Consider the following 20,546-nt stretch of genomic DNA (forward strand, 5'->3'; position numbering starts at 1 on the left):
TACAAAAGTCAGATTCTGATTATATCAGAAGATTACACTCCCCCTTTGCCTGCAGATTAAAGCCCAGTGCTTTGAAGAGCACTCCTGGGTCTCTTGTCCCTGCATCAGCCTACGGTCCAAGCTTCCCCCTCACATGTCCCTCTAAGGCACATGCCCTGGCTGTCACCAGCCTCTTTCTCTGCTCCTGCCTTTGCTCATGCCACTGGTCCCAGGGCACGTCCTTCCTGGCCGTTCCTTCTGTTTGAATAATACCCTCCTTTAAAAGCCAGCTCAGATTGTCCCTATTCTGTGAAGTGCCCTCCTCACATTAATGATTCTTCCCTTTTCATGGCCTCACACAGCCCGGTATCTCCATGTACTTCATCCAGGAGGAGCGTGGTGTGTAGGACAGGGCATGTTGGCAGATCTGGTAGAAAATTCTGAATGTACAACTTGTTAGCTGTATTGACTTTAGGCATGTCATTTAACTTCTCTGAGTCTTAGCTTATTTACACATAAAACGTAAATAAAACAACCTCATGAGAATTGTAGCTCACATATTAAATCCACAAGAGTTTTCTGTGCACCTACTATGTGTGGTGTGAATTAAGTGGGAAAATAAATGCAAAACTGCCTTCTAAATTGTGTTTTGTATCTTAGTTGTTTTAGGCAAGAAACCCTTGAGGGTGGGAACCAGCCAAATTCCCTTTGAATCCTTTGTAAGGTTCTCTTTGAGTCCTCTGTGATGGGGTATTTCACACAGTAGGTGCTCAATTAACGTTCAGCAATGGTGTGAACTAAGAGAAAATGAGACTGCCAGAAGTCGTACATGGCAGGCCAGGGTGAGAGCCCCTCTGTTCTCTTTCCCAGTCACAGAAATATCTCCCTTGCTCCCAGGTCCTGGGACCTGCTCACCCTAGTTGCCAAATGAAAAAGTCAGGGAGGGGAAGCTATGGAGGAAGAACACAGTGTTCCACTGGATAAACAATATGCTTGGGCGGATGGAGGGTAAGATTATTCTCAATTACCTGACACCTTTACTTATGCAGTGCCTGTAATAATAATAACAATAAATCTCTCCAAAGTGCTTGCAGTCCATTGGAGGCTGAGGGAATAATTACCTGCTTAGAAATTCAGGAGGAAATTAAGTGACGTGAGACAATTTTGTGGCTGGCTTCTTTTTGCCTCGCTCACTGGGCAACACAACAAACCGACATGACCAGAGTCCTACAGGGCTGAAGAGGAACAAAGAGGTGTTTCCCTCCTGCTTTCCCTGACCTACCCTGAGGGACTGGAAATAAAGTCAGTCAATGGACTCCGGTCTGCAGACCTGGGATGCAGGAACGTTCTGATCTAGACCCCGGGACCTTGTGATGTGGAGGGTCAGAGGGGCCCCTCTTGGAGCCTTGAGAGTACTGACCTATTCAATCTCCTTCTCCTTTCCTGAGATTCCCCAACCCTCAGCTTCCCCACCCTTCCCTTCCTCCCCGCCATTGCCTCCCTTTTCCCTCCCAGCTACTGGGGCAAATGTTGGAAGGTCCCCAAAAGCAGAAGGGAGCCAGCGACCCCTGGTGGTGGGCCCTGGCATGAGGCCCACCAAAGGCGACCAAAGTAAAGGGTCTGGGAGGAGAGAGGGCGGAACCACATGCTCAGTGCTCAGTGTCCTTCACTTGGGGTTGAGTCTTAGATCAGTGCAGAAGATAAACCCTGAGATTTTTATTTTTTATTTTTTTGCAATGATAGGTAAATTCGAATTTTGCAAGCAACCTAGACTTTGGAGAGAAGTTCCTGAACGAGCCCTAAGCAAAATGTAAAAGTTGTGGTGCAAGATGAGACTTCTCTTCAGTTCCTCAAAAATGTCCCGTTTCTCCATCCCAAACCATCCTGGTGTGTGCTGTTCTCTCCACTGACCTTTCACGGGCACCCTTATTCTCTCCTGTCATGGAAGAATTGGAGCTAACAAAAAATAAATATATAGTCCATAGCATTAAATAATATGGGCCTTAGAGTGTGTCTAAATTTGTCATTTTGCTGATGCTCCCGCGAGATCAGGAGGGTGGGCCAGGGAGACAAGACTCATCTTCTGGACTTTCTCCAGCCCCGGATCTTTCACTTTACCACATGCTAAAGGTTCGCTTCCCATTCCCCATCAGAACATTGATATCTTAAAAGATGCTTAATGGAAAGGAAAGTCTTTCAAATGCTGGAATTCAAGGATGGTGGTGATTGTGAAGAGAAGATACCTGAATAGGCGTGTGTTCCGTATGTTCCTAAAAGTGACTGCTTATTTATTTGTAAGTTTATGCAGGTTAAGGCATGGAGCCTATTTAAGCAACTGGGCTGGGAAATAGGAGAATGTCCTCATTTCTCAACTGAGCCCCTCATGGTGGTTTGGGGGCAACATGAAGGGAAGTGGGAAAATGTGACTTTGTGTTTCCCCCTTTCACTACTGACTTTCTAATCTATATTTTGGGATCTGTGATGTGTGCCGGGTTTGACCCTAAGAGAGGGTGAGGGCATCGGCCTGGCACAGTGGCCTAAATTCTGGCTCTGTGAAATGTTTTGTGTCATGATGTCACAGTCCACCTCTAGGATGGCAGTGACCAAAGACAAATCCTTAGCACCAGTCCTTAATGATCAAAGGCAACTAGACACAGTCACTTAGCCATGACTTCACATTCCCAGGCTCACTCTTTATTTTCTTGTCCACACCAGCATTGTCTCCTAACTTGCCCCTTGGTCCCACATTCCCTTGGTCACCCAGGTGTGACAAGCCAGAGTGGTCACTTATTCTTCAGGCTCCACTCCATCTACCTGTATTCTTTTCCTCAATTCCCACCGCCTGGAAGCTGGGCCAAAATGAACATCACAGTTTTTCATTGCCACTTTATTTCTAGTGTCTCCCTTCCACACCATCCGATATAAAGGATTGTGTTCTGGGAACATGCAACTTCCTCTAGCAGAAAGCTTTTGTACAGAAGAATTATTTTCAAATAGTCCCAGACTCCTATCATGCAATCCATTCTATCCATTAACATATCCTTAAAATGCATTAAACAATATGTCAGATGCATTTCAGAAATAAAACTTTGTGTGACCATTGTAAGCTTAATATTGATGCTGGGCTTGAAGAGAAATAATGCAAACATGAGGCTATGTTCCTGGGGTGGGGCGTGATAAGCAGAGGGGAAGGTTGGAGTTCAAGGGCCATCCCCACTCACACCCAGGAGGCCAGATGCAGAGGGAGGCCCAGGCCCAGGTTCAGTTCCTGCCGCAGGACCATCAAGAAATAATGTGTGTGACTTACCCTACTGCAAATCTCAGGGACTCACAGGCGACCAAGACCACCTTCCCTCCCTTACCAATGACGTAACTGGGAAGCATTAGTGATGAGAGACACGTCCTTTGTGGGCCGCCTGTGATAATACCGGGAAACTTTCCTTTAGCCCTGATTCTGTGCCAGGTAGTGTGCTAAATGCTTTTCATCTACTAACATTAATTCTTCACATCAGCCAAATGTGGTAGGCACTGTTATTCTTTGCATGTTATGAACTGAGGACACTAGGGGTTAGAGAAGTTGACTCATTTCCTGAAGGTCACGTAGCTGGCCCATGGCAGAGCTGGGTTTGGAACCCATGTTAACGGGCCTGGAGCCCATGCACTTGATAATTCCTTGTGCAAGCCCTGAAAATAACAGTAACAGCGTAAGTGCAGCCCAAACAGAGACTTGAATATACTACTATTAATATGATAACTTATCATTAGCATATTATGTCAGCACATTGATTCCTAATATTAATAATCCAACCACTAACTCTCAGGCTCTTGTTTACTTTTGCCTTGGTCTCAGTTTCCACATCTGACCTGGGGAGAGACAACTCCAACTCCCACAGGAACGGGAGTGGCGGCTGTGGCTTCTGCCCAGTGCCTCAGAGCTGCTGGATCAATAGCTTAATTGCTGTGAAACACACGGGCCTTGGCTATGCCGTATAAATAATTATAATAACTGTGGCTGGTGACGGAGAGGATGGTTTTCCAATATCTTATTTTAAAATACATTTCTCTACAATTAACTCTGCATACTTCTGGCGGAACAAGCGTCCCATACAGGCACTGATGTGTTTTTTCTTCAAGGCACTTCAGCCCTGGCACCTCCCACCTTTTCCAAACTCTCCCTCCCTGGGATCAGAGGTCCCCCGGCTGATTTGAGGAGGGTCTTTAGGCCTCTCAGCTGAGGGTGGAGGCGGCTTAAACCCAGGTCTCTGTGGTGTCCCTGGGATGAAGAGTGGCCAAAAGGCCCTTTGTGATATCACAGCCACACTCGCTCCTGGCCCCGGGGCCCCTCGGCCTTCCGCATCTGTGCATTCCAGCTCTGTCTGGTGATGTCATCCCCAGACAGGGTCTCCCTTCTCCACTCCAGAGTTCTCAGCCGGGAAGCCGCTCCCCACAGTGTCTCTGGGAGGGGGGGTCCCTGACTGCAAACCATTCACATGCCTCACCCCAGGCCTCATGAATTCTTGGGCTCTCATTTGAAATAGTTTCAAGTGTTTCTTTCTCAGAGTAGCTGCTGTTAAAAAAGGGGGGGGATGTGGGCCGTGGCTGCGGGGGAGGTGTGGGGAGAGAGGGTAGTTAGTTAGGTCACACTTGGCCATCTGTGAGACAGTGCGGACTAAACTGCCGCTTCCCAGAAGCGCAGGAATTGTTTCCCAGATACTGGTGAACATTGTCACCCTGGTGCACAGCATACCGACATTTATGTTGTTTGTTGCCAAGTACAGGTCTGAAGCCAGAAAACTTATCCATCTATCTGGGGCTCTACTCCCTGGCTCTGCGGGAAGCGCCTTGGGAGCGCATGGGGGCACATTGAGTCTACACTGGGAGATGGCAGGGAGAATTCTCAGCATCTAGCGATGCTGAGCTGAGTCTCGAGTAAGCATTACACACATCCCATACTTACTTCTGACCATACAAAAAATCATAGGTAGCCCAGGAGCCGGGGCTACTTTGAAACCCTTGTATAAATCCCAGGTGAGCAGTACTTGAACCCTTGCCTGTCTCTGGGCTTTGCAAGTCCGTGACATTGCACTGACCCTCCACCACTCAGCCAGAAGCCAAGGGGTGCCATCCTGACCAACCTGCTTCCCCGGAGGAGGTGCCATGTAGTCAGTAGGGTAAGAGGTTAATGAGGATTTCTCGTCTCTGTTTGAGGAGTTGTGTTCTCGACTTGGGTCCTTTGCAGTAGGTAAGCAGGCCGCTCTTAGCATCACAGGCACACACAGCTGTCCTTGGATGGCTCCCATGAACGGGCTGGTGCCCCAGCCTCTTGATGAGGGTGCAGGGGAAGGACCCAGAGTAGAGCTCACCCTTCATCAGAGAGCAGATGCTGGGGTGAAACGCACTTGTCTGACACCCCCTGGGTTATTTATTTGGCAAGGAAATTGCCAAACAGGGCGTAGGGGCTAAGCAATGGGGCAGCACTGACCAGCGTCAGACGAGGGGGAACCGCTGGCTGCTGCAGCTGCGGCCCTTGGTGTTAGAAAGAAGGCTGATGGCCTTTAAGGACAGGACACAAGGAGATATTAGCTTGGGAGAGTCTCTGAGGAAGCTGGGACCCTTTTGACCTTCGTTCATTCTTGATGGAGCTCACATGTTTCGTTGTTAATTTACTAGACACCTATTAAGCACCTCCCGGGGTGCCAGAGCTGTTGGAGGCCTCGCTGGGAGCCGTGCTCTGCTCGGTTCCCACCGTCACCGCGTTATCTCGTCTCTGCCTTCCTGCTCGCTAACTGAGCGCAGCTCTGTGTTAACTGGCCACAACCAACCGTCGTACGCATTTGTGACTTTGCGTGTGCCAGGCACTTCAGTCAGAGCGTCTCCTAATCCGCCCGGTGAAGCTGACAGCGACCTGGAACTCAGACCTCTGAGCCCCAGATTTCAGCTGAGGGTATGGAATCAATCGTACGCATTCTGCCTGAATTTGCAAGCGTTAGTGATAGAATCGGGACTCCTGCTTGACTGGCTACACCCCCCCACCCCACCCCGGGCTTACACACTTGGCTGCAGACCTGTCTTCGAGGTGCTGACACTCTCAAGGCTAAAACGGGCCCACTCAAAGCAGGGGAGCAAAGGAGAATAGACTTGCACGCAAGCCTTGGGTGGCTGCGGGTGTGGTCGCAGGTGACGCAGCAGGAGGAGGGGATCAGAGTGGGGCAGGTGTTAGGGAGAGAGCCTTGGGACAGGTGTCCTGGGCCAGACCCAGAGGGACTGACGGGCGTGGGTTGGCTGAAAGGAAGGAGAGAGGAAAGTGGGGGAAAGAGAAGCTGCAGGGAGGTGGTGTGAACAGGGCTCCGAGTGGGACTCATTCACCCTGTGCCTCAAGGAGAGCACCGGGCCTGGCAGGAAAGGCCGCATGGAGGAATGATCGGGGTGTGGCACCCCAGCTGCTTTGGGCGGTCAGTGCTCGGTAATTGTTGGGGTGATGGGGAGGAAATGAGGTGTTTTGAGGTGGGGGGGCTGGGAGGAGGCCTGCGGGGTGGAGGGTTTGGCTCTGCTCTACCAGGCTGGTGGCATTATCTCACAGACAGTCTGAAGACAGAAACGATCGGGGTGAGGGTGAGACAGTGGTTCAGAGACCACAGTCTTGATCCCCAGATGGGAGGAGGTCTTGGACTTGGGAACTGGAGGAGTGGGAGCACGTGGTGCCTGGTAACCCCTGGGGTGTGAAAGAATGGGGGAGGGGAAGCTGCCCTGAGCCCTGGACAAAACCCAGGCAGGACCCACCTTCCTCGTTCAGTTAACACTCAATTGTTGAGGCCCTGCTCTGTTCCAGGCTCTGTGCTGGAAGCTTCCATCCTCTGAGTCAAGACCCAACCAGTTAGGACTCCCGAAACTCCTGTGACAGCTCATGCCAGAGTCCACCCGTCCCCAGTCTTCTCTCTGCTCTGGTTTCCTTGGGCGCTGCAGCTGGACAGAGGTTTCCTTCTGGTTACTATACAGCTGTGTTCAGCAGCTGCTGACCCCTCTCCAGAGGAGGCAAGACTCCAGCAAGAGAGAAACGCTGACTGCACACCGCTCCTTGCACTCGATACACCTCTGTTCGTTAACCCATTCGTGACTCCAACAGTTGTGGGGGGTTCAGAAGGGAGGAGATACCCCCATCTCATAGGAGGGCACGCCGAGCCCAGAGAATGTGGGGAGGGCAGGGAGAAGTGTGACTGTCCGGAGGCAACAGGGAGTATGGAAGAACAGTCGGGGTCCTGATTCTGGGCCTGAGGCTCTGCCCCAATACCATGTAGGGCCACTGCTTCATCTTTAGGAAGTGGCCCTGCTTCTCCTCAGCATCCTGCCAGCCCTGACTGCTTTCTGCCCTGGATGGGTCCTCAGGGACGCCTCTCCTCTCCGAGAGGCCAGGCTGTGGCGCCCCACTTCCCCTCCTGTGGCTTGCCCAGGAAAGGAAAGCTGCTTTCCTTTCTGCATAAAGCTGCTGCTTTCTGAATTACACCCGGGCTAATGCAGACTCAGGTTTCCTAGGCAGTTCCTCCAGCTTCAGGACAGCCACGTGAAGGTCTCTGGGTCCATGTTGGTAGAATGCCCAGGGGAACACCCCGTCCGTGGGCACAGACTCCTCCGGGCCTGCTCCCTGCCCTCTGTCCTGCACGGCCCCTTTTCTAGTCTATTTTGGATGGCCCAGAGCTGAACTGTGAATCTTCTCTCTTTCCAACCCCTAGGTCACCTGGTCAGATGCTGGGAGCCCAGTCTGTGGGCCACATGCTCTAATCTCTCTTCTATGGAGCACCGGGGTGGTGCTCCCACTGGGGTGGGTGGGGTCATGGGGATTGATTCATTTGCATCGATAGTAATCCCCGAAGACATTTATGGAAACTTAACTAGTACTTCCTCTCTCTGCTAAGAACTCTTGGAATCTTATCAAATTCCCAGAATAACAATATCAATGGATTGTTGTTATTTATCTCTGTTTCTCCTCGGAGGAGAGCAAAGCTCAGAAAAGTTTGGTAGGCCGTCTAAGGCCACACGATTCCTAAGTGGCAGAGGTGGGATTCACACCATCCGCTTAACCCCTGCTCTCCTGCCCTCACATTCCCTCCCAGGAGCAGAGGACTCCGGCTTTTTGTCACGTGAACTGGCGGGGTCCATCTGCCAAACACCGGGTGAGCCGATGTGTGTGGAGCTCACTGCACAGTGTGAGGCAGGAGGGGCTCTCTCTCTTCTGCACCCGTTTTCCTAGGAGCGGGAGCAGTCTGTCCAGGCTTCTTTGTGACCAGAGAGACATGGGAATCGGCCAGCCAAGGCGTGGGGTATAGGCTACTCAGATAAGGGGTGACTCAGGCCACATCTGGCTGACTCACCAAGGTTTCAAGCCTGCTCCTCGCACATGCGGTTCTCCCCCCGAGTCTCTTTGGAAGGGAGCAACAAGAGAGGCCGAAGGTAAATACCTTGCCTTTGAAACCGGCTGGCTGAACCTTTTCCTGGCCCTTTCTTCCGTCCTATCAACCATACTGACTTTCCTTTCTACTTCTTCAGTATCTTTCTCTCTTGAAGTTGTATTTATTGTTTGGGTCACCACCCAACCAGGTGGGGAAGGGACAGAAGCCATTGTCCCTGGTTTCTCTGATCCGGACAACACAAGGCACGAAGTCCTAAGGCCAACCAGGAAACCATCATTCAGCTTTAGGAGTGTGTAACCCGAGACCCAGAGGGACCCACTGTCCCGACAGTGTTTGGTAACAGGGTGCAGGATTTGTGCCCACACAGGGCCTGTCTAATTAGTTACTGTTTTACACCCTTTGCATCCCCTCTCTCCTGGCTGGAATCAGGAAATGGAAACAAAATGCCCCCATTGTGCTCTTCTAGGGGGGGCTTTGGCAACAGGAACACAGAAGCAGGGCTCTGCCCACATTCAGAGCCCTGGGACCCGGGCAGGGAGCGTAGCTGCGGCATGTAAAGTCCACTCCAAGGTGCAACAGGGCACCGTGGGCCGCTGGGGTCTGTGGTGGACAGTCCCAGCTCCTCTCCTGCAGCTGATCTCCCAGTTAGAGCATCCCTGACTGTCTGGTTCCTTCACTGTAAAATAAAGACCTGTATCATGAGGATGAACTAAGATGTTGATGGATGGTTTGAGCATTTCCATTCATTCATTTATTCAACAAATATTTATCCGGCACCTACTATGTGGTTCAAGCATTTGGGATACATCGGTGAACACAAGAGATAAAGATCTCTGCTCTTGTGACAAGGGAGATAAACAAGGACCATAATCAATACGTTAGACACTATTTAAGAAGGCAACAGGGATGTGGGAAAGGAAAAGTGGAGCAGGGAAAGGAGATTGGAGTTGCCAGAGGAGAGGGCAGGGTATGATTTTAGAAACAAAGGCACTGGGGGAAAGTCAAGCAACATTATGGGGGAAGTCTTGTTTTTAGATGTTTGGGGTTCCAGGAGTATTGACACTAAGTGAGTGCTGGGGGAGGCGGGGGACATGAGCGAGCTGTCCCTGGCAGGAGATAAACTCCCCATCCCTGAAGTCTGGTGGGAACCTGGAGGTCATTCCATCCACTGCCCTGCAAACTCAGTATTTCTTCTGTAAAGATCCCTTTCTCTAAAGAATTTCACTCCACAGCAGCGGGTGCGAACATCCGCACACCTCATACTTGTGGCAGCCCTTCTGCTGGCCTGCCTCTCCCTTCCCGGGCCCTCCTTTCTCGAGAGGACCCCAATCGCCTACCTTCCATCACTTTGTCAAAGGATTATGAAGGGGGGTTCTAGAGCGTTCACGTGTGTGTTTGTGTCCGTGAGCACATATGTGTGTCTACTTGTTCCAACTATGGAAACTGAGGCTCAAAGTTAGATCATTCATTCACTCATTCACTCATTCATTCAGAAAGAAGCGCCTGTTGTGCTCTCGATGCTGGCACTCTATGTCCTGTTCACACTTCCTTCCACCTGCTTTTCAGCCAGTGTGGCCAGGGGCTGACTGATAGTCACCAGGGTTGTGGCACTTAGAGCCTTTGGGGCCAACTGAATAGAAGATCCAGAAAGTTTATTATTCCCCCCCCCCCAAGAGACACCCTAACCCTCTAGCTTGCTGGAGAAGTAGCCCCGTCACTCGTTTCCCACCAAGGATACTCACCTGTACTTCTGCCTCAGTGGGTGGCAGCTTGAAGCCAGGACAGAGAGCCAGGTCAGGTAAGAGAGCTGAAGTCTTGCGCTCAAGGCTCTGACAGGAGGAGCAGAGCCTGGCCCGCCCCCCTTGAGCACCTCACCTGCCTCCTGTCCGCACCCCCACCTGCCACTATGTTGTAAACTGACTGGTCTGCAGGTACCTGCAGGAGCCCCTTGGGATTCTGAGCACTTCAGAAACTTGCCTGAGTGAGAAACAGGCCTAACTCGGGCTCCGGCACCCCTCGAATGTGGGGTGTGCCTCTCCACAAACAACACCATCCCTGCCTCTGTGATGGAGGCCTAACCACCCCCCTCCCCACCACCCACACTACTAGGTGGTTTGAGGTTTGAGGGCTTAAGTGGAGAATTCAGAGTGGCCCTAAGACATTAGTCCCCAGGTTTAATCTGCTCCCAGCCTGCATCTCCAGTTCTGGTTCCGTTTCCCCCGCCTGCTAGATCACACCCCATGGTCACCCCCCTATGCCTGGGCCCAGCCTAGAAACCTGGCTGTTGTAGACCTTGACCCGGAAGTTTGGGGGGGAGGTGAGCGGAGCGAGGGAAGGGGGACTCCGAGGTGGCCCGCACCTTTAAAGATAAATAGCACTGTTTGCTCATTAGGGAGATTATGCCAAGCAAGGCGGCAGCCAGAGCGCTCTAGTGCAAGCATCTGCCTGCTACTGGGAGACGATATTTATTGTTCAATCCTTCAATGGATGTAAATAAACAGCCTGGCCCAGATAGTGTTCCAATAAACAAACACGCAGCTGCCAGGAGTTCCCCGGATGGCTGACCTTTGTGGAGGCCACGCTGCTGATGTTTTAATAGCAGGCTGCCTGGCAGCGCAGACACTCACCGTGCCAGGGCTGCAGAGGGGCGGCGGTGCTGGCTGCTGGCTGGGCTGGAGGGAAGGGGGCTGCGCTGCCTAGGACCACCCCAGGCTGGAGACCCAGTGCTCAGGAGGTGGGGTGGGGTGGGGTGGGGTGATGCGAGGACGCCTGTGTGTGCCCTGTCCCTGGGAGGCCACATGGAGGGCATGGTGCAGTGCTCGCTGACCCCTTTGAAGGAGAGTCCTGCCTAATAGGGGCAGGACCGATTCTCAGTCATTACGTCCTACTGTGGCCTCATCTTTACTGAGGTACAGTTGACAAATTAAAATTGTGTATGTTTAAGGTGCAGGACTTGCTGTTTGATGTACATAGACTGTGAAATAATCGCCTCAATCAAGCTAATTAACATATCCATCACTTCACACTGTTACCATTTCCTTTCTTTTGTTCGTTTTTTTTTAGGAAAACACTTAAAACGCACTGTCCTAGCAAATTTCAAACCTACAGTCCAGTGTTTTAGAGTGTGGGCACAGTGCTGCACGGCAGAGCCCCAGAACTTCCTCGGCCAGGGCTGGTAACATCCATCCATCAGCAGACACGCAGGCTGTTCCCTCGTCTTGACTGTTGTGAATAACTCAGCAGGTGTTAAATAATGACACTCTTCCTTGTGATTGGCACTTAGCTGTGTCCCCAGATCCAAGTGCCCCCCATTTACCCCCAGCAGTGTTACCTGGTGCAGCTGGGAGCCTCTAAAACCCCCTGATTCCCCGCAGCAGCTCTTCTGACTGGCTGGTCCCCTCCCAGAGCAGTTGTGAAATATTTGACTATTTCGAGGAACAGGGAGTTCCTGCTGAGTGACAGCCTAGATCAGAAGCGAGCCCACACAGCTGTGCATTATGGCTTCTTGGACTGACCATGACCATATAGCCGGTTCGAGCTCACAGCCTGTGAGCTCCAAAAAAGTGCAGACGATGGGTTGTTATGCTTTAATGAATGTCCTAAGAGACACAGGGTTGTGGGGGGCAGTGGAGTGGGGAAGAGCTCAGCAGAGAGCACCCTAGCAGGGTGGTCACCAAGCCAATAACCTAGAATGGCACTGCTCAGTATGGTGGCCTCTGGCCATCTGTGGCTACCAAGCGCCTGAAGTGTGGCTGGTCCAAACGGGGGTCTGCTGTATGTACTTCAGGTCTCAAAGAATTAGCATGAAGAAATGAATGCAAACTATCTCCTTAACAATTTTTATACTGTATACATGTTAAAATGCTAATATTTGGAGACATTGGTTAGATACAATAGATGATTAAAATCAGTTTTTCCTGTTTCTTTTTCCAATGTGACCCCTAGTAGAAACTTTAGTCTTGTATACGTGGCTGGTGTTCGTTTCTGTTGCACAGAGCTCATCTAGAAGAACATTCCACTGTCCTGAGGTGAAGCCTGAAGGACCCCCACCCCCACAGGGAACACAGTCATACCCGTTCTCAGCAGGACAGCGCTGTGTGAATATGGCCACGTTTCCCCGGACCCCGCTCTCCATGCTATTGCTCTTCCTGCCCTCTGCCACTGTGTTATGTCTATAAAATCTGTTAGGAACACTCATTTCCTTACTCAGACCAGTCTTCCTAGTGGCTTAGATTTTTTTCTCCTAAGGTGGCTTTTTAATGAGTCTATTATCACCCACCATGTATTTTATTCACCAAACTGTCATAGTTGGTGGTGCTGGGATACATGCTCCTTTGAGCCTCGCTCGGGGCTGGGCTGGTAATTCCTGGTTGCACTCTAATCAGTCAGCCAGGTCTTCTGGGAAGAAGGCACAGAGGCCTGTGAACACCCGTTGTAGCATTTGCCACTTGGCCTTATTTGTGTGAAACCTGAGCCCTTCAGGAGAAGGCCTTCTGGAGGGCAGGGCTGAGACTCACCCATCCTCCCTGGAAGCCTGGAACACAGTGGCCATTCCAAAATGCATGTCCATGATGAATGAGTGAGGCTTGTCACTCTGTCAAGGGACACGTAGGGTTAGGATGTGCTTTCTCCTTGGTGTCAGCCTCAGAGAATAACATCTCCTAAACAGCCAAATTTACATCAGTGGCTTCTTTATATTTCCTACCTTAAAAAAAATCAATTGCTGTTCTCTCCTTTCTCACTGCTTAGGTGACCCACCAGTATTGTCCACACTGTAAAATAATAAGTGTTATTGGTCCTAATATGTGATAATAAATCCTGTTTGTTCTAAGCTGTCACTTTCCAGCCTGAGGGTGGCCCCTGCCTTTGGTGGCTAAACCATAGCCACTGGCCATCCTGTCGCCTTTGTTGGCCTTTCTTGTTGCCATGAGTATTAGGAACAATAAGTGGGGACACAGAGTTAGCCTTTCCTGATCCTGCCTCTTGCCTTGACCATACTTTATCCTACCGTGATCAGCTAGGGGTCCCTCATCTGATTGGCAGAATGTGAGTTTGATTTTTCCAGAGGGAGTTCATAATTTATTTAATAGTTACTTGCTTTTCTCCATCTTTATTGAAGTATAATTGACAAAATTGTATATAAATTGTATATATTCGAGGTATACAACTTGATGTTTTGATATATATATATTATAAAATAACCACCACAATTGAGGTAATTAACATGCCCATCACTTCACATATTACCATTTTTATTTTTTTTCCGTGATGTGAACACTTAAGGTCTACCATCAATGCAAAGAATGTTCAAACCTGTTAAGAATTGTTATGAGTTTATTTGAACCAAAACTGACGACAGTGGCTGGGAAGCAAGATCTCAAATGCTCTGGAAAGAGACAGTTTTGCAGTTTCTTTTATGCATTTGAAATGAAAGAGGGAAGGTAAGGAAGGTTACAGGAAGTTGGGAGAAAGCAAAGTGGGGATTGGTTTACCGGACAGCTAACAAGATTATGTTCTCTATAGAGGGCGGTGATGCTTATTTCTTACACTTGTTAATCTGGATGCACCGGAACCTGGACAAGGGGGGCTTAAGGCAAAGATAAACCTTTTACTAAAAAGTCGTATGCCTGGGGCGTGACAACCCACCATGACCTGCCCAGTTAGGACTTCATGCTGTGAGGCTGGTTTCCATAGAACCCCCTTTTTTTTGTTACACTATCTTCTTAGCAAATTCAAATATACAAATCAGTATTTTGAATTATAGTTACCAGACTGTACAGTAGATCTCCAGAACTTTTTCATCTTCAACTAAAACTTTGTACCCTTTGACCACTATCTTGCTGTTCCTGCTCTCAGCCCCTGGCAACCGCCGTTCTACTCCCTGCCTCTGTGACTTTGACTATTTTAGATTCCACATATAAGTGAGATCCTGCAGTATTTGTCTTTCTGTCTCTGGCTTATTTCACTTAGCACAATGTCCTCCAGGTCCATCCTTGTTGTTGCAAACGGCAGAATTTCCTTCTATTTTAAAGCTGACTGATAGAAATATTTCACATTTTGTAATCCACTGACAGATATTTAGTTTTTTCCATGTCTTGGCTGTTGTAATGCTGCAGTAAACATGAGAGTGCACATATCACTTCGAGATACTGATTTCATTTCCTTCAGATATATATGCAAGAGTGAGATTGCTGGACCATATAGGAGTCCTATTCTTAATTTTTGAGGAAGCTCCATACTGTTTTCCATAGTGGCCATACCATATTGTATTCCCACCAACAGTATGTAAGGATTCCCTCTTCCCCACACCCTCACCGATGCTTGTCAGTAACTACTTACTGAGCACTAACCAAGTCTTGGGGACTGTGCCGGGTAGTGGGGCTGCTGTGCTGACTGCTGGGGCATGACCTCTGCCCCCATGAGATGGTGAGACCCTCAGTCCCAGGTCTGTTCACCCACATGCAGCTCCCCCACCCCGTCCCTGCAGAAAAGATGCCCCATCTAACTGCAGTTCATCTCTGTCCTTGGCCTTCCTGCCATCCCGTGGAGCTTAGGATATTCTGCACATTTTCCTGTTCCCTCCTCCAGACCACTTATATAAAATGTTAATAAGACTAGTCATAACACCAGTGCTTGGGGAGTCCCCCAGTTCCCACATCTCCGCACAGAAACGTGTCTTTTTCTGTCTCTAACTCAGCTCTCTCTCCATGGCCAAACTGCCCAAAGTCCCACGGAGACTCGTTATTTTTTAAATACCTTTTCCTGTGGAACCTTGTCAAAGGCTTTTGGAAAACCTAAACAGCTAAGAGGCAAGTGCTGAGCTATGGAGCAGGAGACCTGGGTTCTAGTCCTGAATGTCATAGGTTTATCCTTGAATTTGGGGCAAGGAGCAGAATAGCCCCAGTCGCAGTTGCTTTATCGGTAACATGAGAATGACTATGCTGGCAGTCAACACCATAAAAATTTTACAGCCGTCAGATGAAACAATGTTATTTAAGAATGCTTTGAAAGGTATAAAGCAAAAATATAAGGGATCGTAATTTTGAAAATTTACAAGAGGAGCGTCTTCATTCGCAGGCCCTATTCTTTCCCAGAAGGACTCGGCAGACATACACAGTAGACAAGGCTCCTCCAGCACTCCCTGGGTGATGTTTGTTCAACATCAACTACTTTCAGTCCTTGAAGGGATTCAGGTTTATCTAACCAATACTGTGGTATGTGAACACATAGAAACATGGACACTAGAATCAGTCAGACCTTGGTGTGGGCCAAGACCATGCCAGGCAAGAGCTGCGTGACCCTGAAAAAGTTGTTAACCCTCTCTGTGCCTCTCCTGCAGATGGAGTAATATTAATGCTCATCTCACAGAGTTATGAGATTTATTTATTCTATTTTTTTATTGAAGTATAGTTGGGATACAATATTATATTAGACTCAGGTATACAGTATACTGATTCTACATTTATATACCTTACAATGTGTCCACCACACTATGTCTAATAACCATCTGTCACACTCCTATTACTATGATGAGATGTAAATGAGAAGGTACATGCAAGTAGAATGCCTAGCACTGTACCTGACACATAGTACTTCTGAGTCATTTACCACTCTTGTTGCTATTGTTTTTGTAAGAGCCCAAGAGCTGGCAGCTGGTCCATCTTACCTAAATTTTAGGATTGTCATCATTCAGCAGATCCCACCACAAATGCCTTTTATCCGTGTTTTGTGTGAGATTCTTTCAGTTTTCTGAAACAAGTAGTCGATTGGGTGGGGCGGGGTGGGTGGAGTGGGGTGGGGTGGGGTGGGGTGGGGTGAGGTGGTGGGGAGAGGGAGACCTGTCTTTCTAATACACTGTAACTGATTTCCTACACAGACAGAGTGCTGAAGGGGGATCATAACACTATCCTGCCTCCCTGGAGAAGGCCACCCTGTGAGAACTTGCCCTATGGGTGCTCCCTGGTCCATCTCTCTGTCCCTGCTTTTCCTCTGATGTTCACCTACACCCAGTACATCACCTCATTCTAAAAAGCAGGGGAGTTGGAAGTAAATGATAAAGAAGATCGCTCAGGCACTAAATCCAATTTCCCTTGGGGAGCCTGCTCCTGCCAGGGACCTGAGGGGACTGGAGACCAGCCAGGGTGCTCAGTATCCCTCTTGTCACTCTCCTAATGCTGTTCCAGAGGTAATGCACAGCTGGAGGTGAAGCCTGGCTAGGCTGGGGGCCAAGGCCATCACCATGCAGTCAAACTTGAGTGGTAATCCCAATTGGCTTTGCATGAACTCCAATTTCATTCAGATTAAGTCAGGACCTGGCCAGGTAGATGCCTGGTGGCTTGGGAGTGGGCACAGAAACAGGGGGGTTATTGGAATTCGGGCCATTTTGATTTTCAGAGCTGAACAGATCTCTCTTTAATTCCTTTACTAGTTTTGGGGTGTTTTTTTAATGAGTTTAATGGGAAATTAGCAAAGAGGAGTTTTAACTTCATCAATATATTTCTTCCCTTTTAAAATCAATATTTGCCAAGCTTAAGTATTTGAGCATCACTATCAGGAATGATTGGCAAAAGCCACTGGAATTGTATAAAGCAGAGACAGACAGTGACCTCAGCTCCTTGCCTTGAACCCTCAGGAAGGAACTGTGAAACCCAGCAAGGAACAGATGTCTCTCATATCAGAGTTCTCTTCCCAGATTTTATAGCTCAGGCCAGTTGTTTCATGCACCTGGGGCTAATTTTCTCATCTATTATCTGTATATCAGTTAGGACTTCCCTGGTTCCAGCTCCCCTCCTTAGGCCAAAAGGGCTGCCAACAGTTCTTTGAGCTTCCTGTTTCTTTGACACTATTGACAGTGAGGACAGACCCTTTCTTCCCCCATCATGAAACATAGTTCCTGCTTGGCTCTGATTACATGTTGATTGGCTTGGGCCTGCTTTCTCTCCATCACGGTGGTAAGAGAGTGAGATTAAATTGACTTGCTTATGCCCATCAAGGACCACCCCAGTAAGCAGGGGCCAGGTCCAATCCCACCCAAATGGTGAGAGAGGGTAGAATGGATGCTGGAGGGGTCATGCAGGTCATGGCAAATGAACATCAAAGTCATAAGATTAAGAGGGTATATCAACAAGGAATTATATGCAAAACCATCTCACTGGTGTTTAGGGAGAGCTTAAAAATGTTTAAAAGTAAAACAAACAAACAAACAAACAAACAGAGCCTGGGACAAACCTAAAATCACACACGTAAATCACAAAATACCCTGTTGTCAGAGTTCATTAAATTCAACAGAAACGAGGGGCAGCTGACTTTCAGATGAACTGTTGGAATCAGTTGTCACTAATGTGGTGTCCCTGCTATAATTTAGTTCCTCTGAATAACTCTTCTGTTCTCCTTGATCTTATAAGAGGTTAAGTTTAAATATTAAAGAGTACACAGTAGGAATAGTTGAAATATAATTCTTTCTCTAGGTCTCAAAATCTCTAAAATTATACTGTGGGTATTTTACAGAGACTTATACAAATGGTATCTAATCAAGTTTGGTGATCCCCTAGCACTGGCCTCCCCCGTCTCCCTCCAGTGCCGCCTCACCCTTCCCACATTGTCCGCAGTGTTTGGTCCTGACCGGTGTGGGTGGCATTCTTAGCACTGGGCAGGGATTGTGTTGAATCTATCAGCTTAGACTTGTGATGTTTTTGATTCTGGAGTGTGGGCCAGCTTTGCTAGATTTGCCCTCCAAACATGGTGGGTATGGGGAAAACTCTTTCCTGGTTGTCTCCACGTGGTCCAAGCAGTTCTAGGAAAGGCTTGTGGGCTGCCCAGGGACACTCGTCTGCTAAGTGTTCTTGTGCTCAGAAGACTGAGGATGACTCATGCCTGAAGCACATTTTCCTGGCGTGTCCACATCCGCTTCCCTGGGGACACAAATAAAACCTCTAGGAGGTTTCAGGACCCTCCATCTACTCCAAAATCTGAGACATGAGCCATTGGTTTCAACTGCCAGAACAAGCCCACTCGGTGTAAAACTTATGGCATTGGCTTCTTGCCTGGCTCCTTCCAAGGTGTGACACTACAATGCCCACGTTACACCCACATGTTTTCTGCTCACAAGTATGGCAAATACTATTGCCTTTCTGTAACAGATGACACTCTGATCTGAGGCAGCTCCAGTTATCCACTGTTCCCCAACTCCCAGACCTGCTCCCCACTACCAGCACCATCTTCTTCTCCAACACTTACCCAAGGCACAGGGAGCCGGAAAAAATAACCCTGGTTCTTGACAAAGCCCGGTGTGGTCTCCCCAACTCTCTCCTTTTGCCATTCTCGGCATGAGGCCATGGTGAGCTGTGTCTCTCCTGCTCTTTTGGGCCTGGCCTCTGGGCACTGTGGAAACCCTCTGCCCAGGCTGTTGGGAGGGTCTCTGGGCTGCCCAGGCTCTTGGAAGAGTCTCTGGGCTGAGGCTCAACTGCGAGCAGGGCAGGATCTGAACTCACCTCCACTCTCCTCCCCTTCTCCGCAGATCCGGGTGGATGGGCCCAGGGGCAATGCCCTCCAGTACGAGACCGTGCAGGTGGTAGAGCCTGGCCCTGTGCTCCGGGATATGGCCTTCTCCAAGGATCACGAGCAGCTCTACATCATGTCAGAAAGGCAGGTAAGGCTCTCTGAGATGTCAGACATTTGTCTTGCAGCTAAGTACTAGCCTGTGGCGCAGCGGAAACCTACAGGAGACCAGCTCCAGAGAGGGTATTTCATTTACGGCTCAGTGTGTGTTCTTTTGGTTATGCTGCCTGGGGACTGAGGCTGAGTGCACTGAAATATTTTAAATATCAAAATATTTGTGAGCCTAGAACAAATCCACTAACTTCAAAATGATGGGCGTATAGGTCCTGAGTTAACATTTTCTCTCTCCTGAAGACACATGGTGCAGATGCCCAAGTGTTTTGTCCGTATTTCCCTGCACAATGTACACTCTTCTACCAAGGTCACCTTCCTGAACCCTGGAGGCCTATGGTGGGCAAGGGCTTGTTTCCTAAAAATCCTAGTTGCAGAAATATCATGGAAAAGCCAGGTGGAAGGAGATTCAGAAAATAAGAACATGTGTCCTAAGCTTCGGGTGTACCTGTACCTCTCATAGGGGACCGCCAGCAACTTCCATAAAGCCAAGCCAGGCAGAACAAATATGGTGTCGGGATTACTGTTAGCTGATACTGAATTGGAAGGAGCAAAATTGGTTTTGCTTCTGGAACTCAGCTAGAACTAAGTCCTTCAAGGGTTCTTGAACTCACACCAGGACCCTGTCTAGCAGGCAAAGGAATAAATACCACCTTGGAAATTCCATGCATTTAAGAGTATTTCCTGGAGTACCCTAAGTCACTGCCCAGTGTTTCACCCCACAGTACACATCCACCCCAGTGTGGATTGGCACTGCCATACCTCTCCCATCTTTGTGTAGGATGGGTCATTCCCAGGAGCTGTCTGTCCCTCCAGCCCATGAATATGTATGTGGCAAAAGCAGCAGCCATGAAGGGCAGAATCCCGCTCTCTTCATCTTCATTAGTGTGGCCTGAACTCCCCAGAGGCCTGTGCTCACAGAGTCTGGATTGTTCCTCCTGCCCCCTCTCTGTGTAGTGAGGGAGATAAATACCACATTATGCCACCCACAGGGTTGGTGCATTATGCCTTGGCAGCCCACAGCAGCTCCACCCTCCCCAAGAGCTCGATGACATCTTCTCTTGGTGTGGGACTCCCCGCTCAGCCACACTGGGACCCATTGTGGTGCCCTGGTTGAAGCTGCCATGCCTTGGAAATGGCCTGATACAGGCCGAGAGGGAAGCATTTTGCCCCAGGAGTCAGGACTGGGTATGAGGCTGCTCCTTTGCTTTCACCTCTCGCTGTCTTTCAATGGGGCCCCCACTCCCCACTCCCTGCCTACTTCCAAGCCCTAGACACAGAGGGTAAGAAGCTTTCCTGGATGGAATGAATCTTTTGGAGAAAGCCTAAGATCTCCATTAGGTATTGAATATTTCAGGATTTCTTGCCTGACCTGAAAGGCAGCGTTTTTGAACCCAAAGATGGGTTCAAAAACCCATCTTTGACATCCAAAGATGTAACATATAAGCTATGTGGAGCCCCTTCTGAAAACTGAGATAAGATTCTGAGCTCCTT

At 49.1% G+C, this 20,546-nt stretch overlaps 1 protein-coding gene across 1 annotated transcript in view; it reads left to right on the forward strand.

Annotated features, from left to right (window-relative positions):
* The window catches only part of PLXNA4 (plexin A4), a 399,973-nt gene that overhangs the window by 237,246 nt on the left and 142,181 nt on the right, over nt 1-20,546 (forward strand). Inside the window, exon 4 of the mRNA XM_087821012.1 lies at nt 18,901-19,032. Coding sequence (XP_087677138.1) covers nt 18,901-19,032 — 132 coding nt within the window. The remainder of the gene's footprint in view (nt 1-18,900; nt 19,033-20,546) is intronic.

Source organism: Miniopterus natalensis, chromosome 10, assembly GCF_054644295.1.
Source record: "Miniopterus natalensis isolate mMinNat1 chromosome 10, mMinNat1.hap1, whole genome shotgun sequence".
Classification (NCBI taxonomy): domain Eukaryota; kingdom Metazoa; phylum Chordata; class Mammalia; order Chiroptera; family Miniopteridae; genus Miniopterus; species Miniopterus natalensis.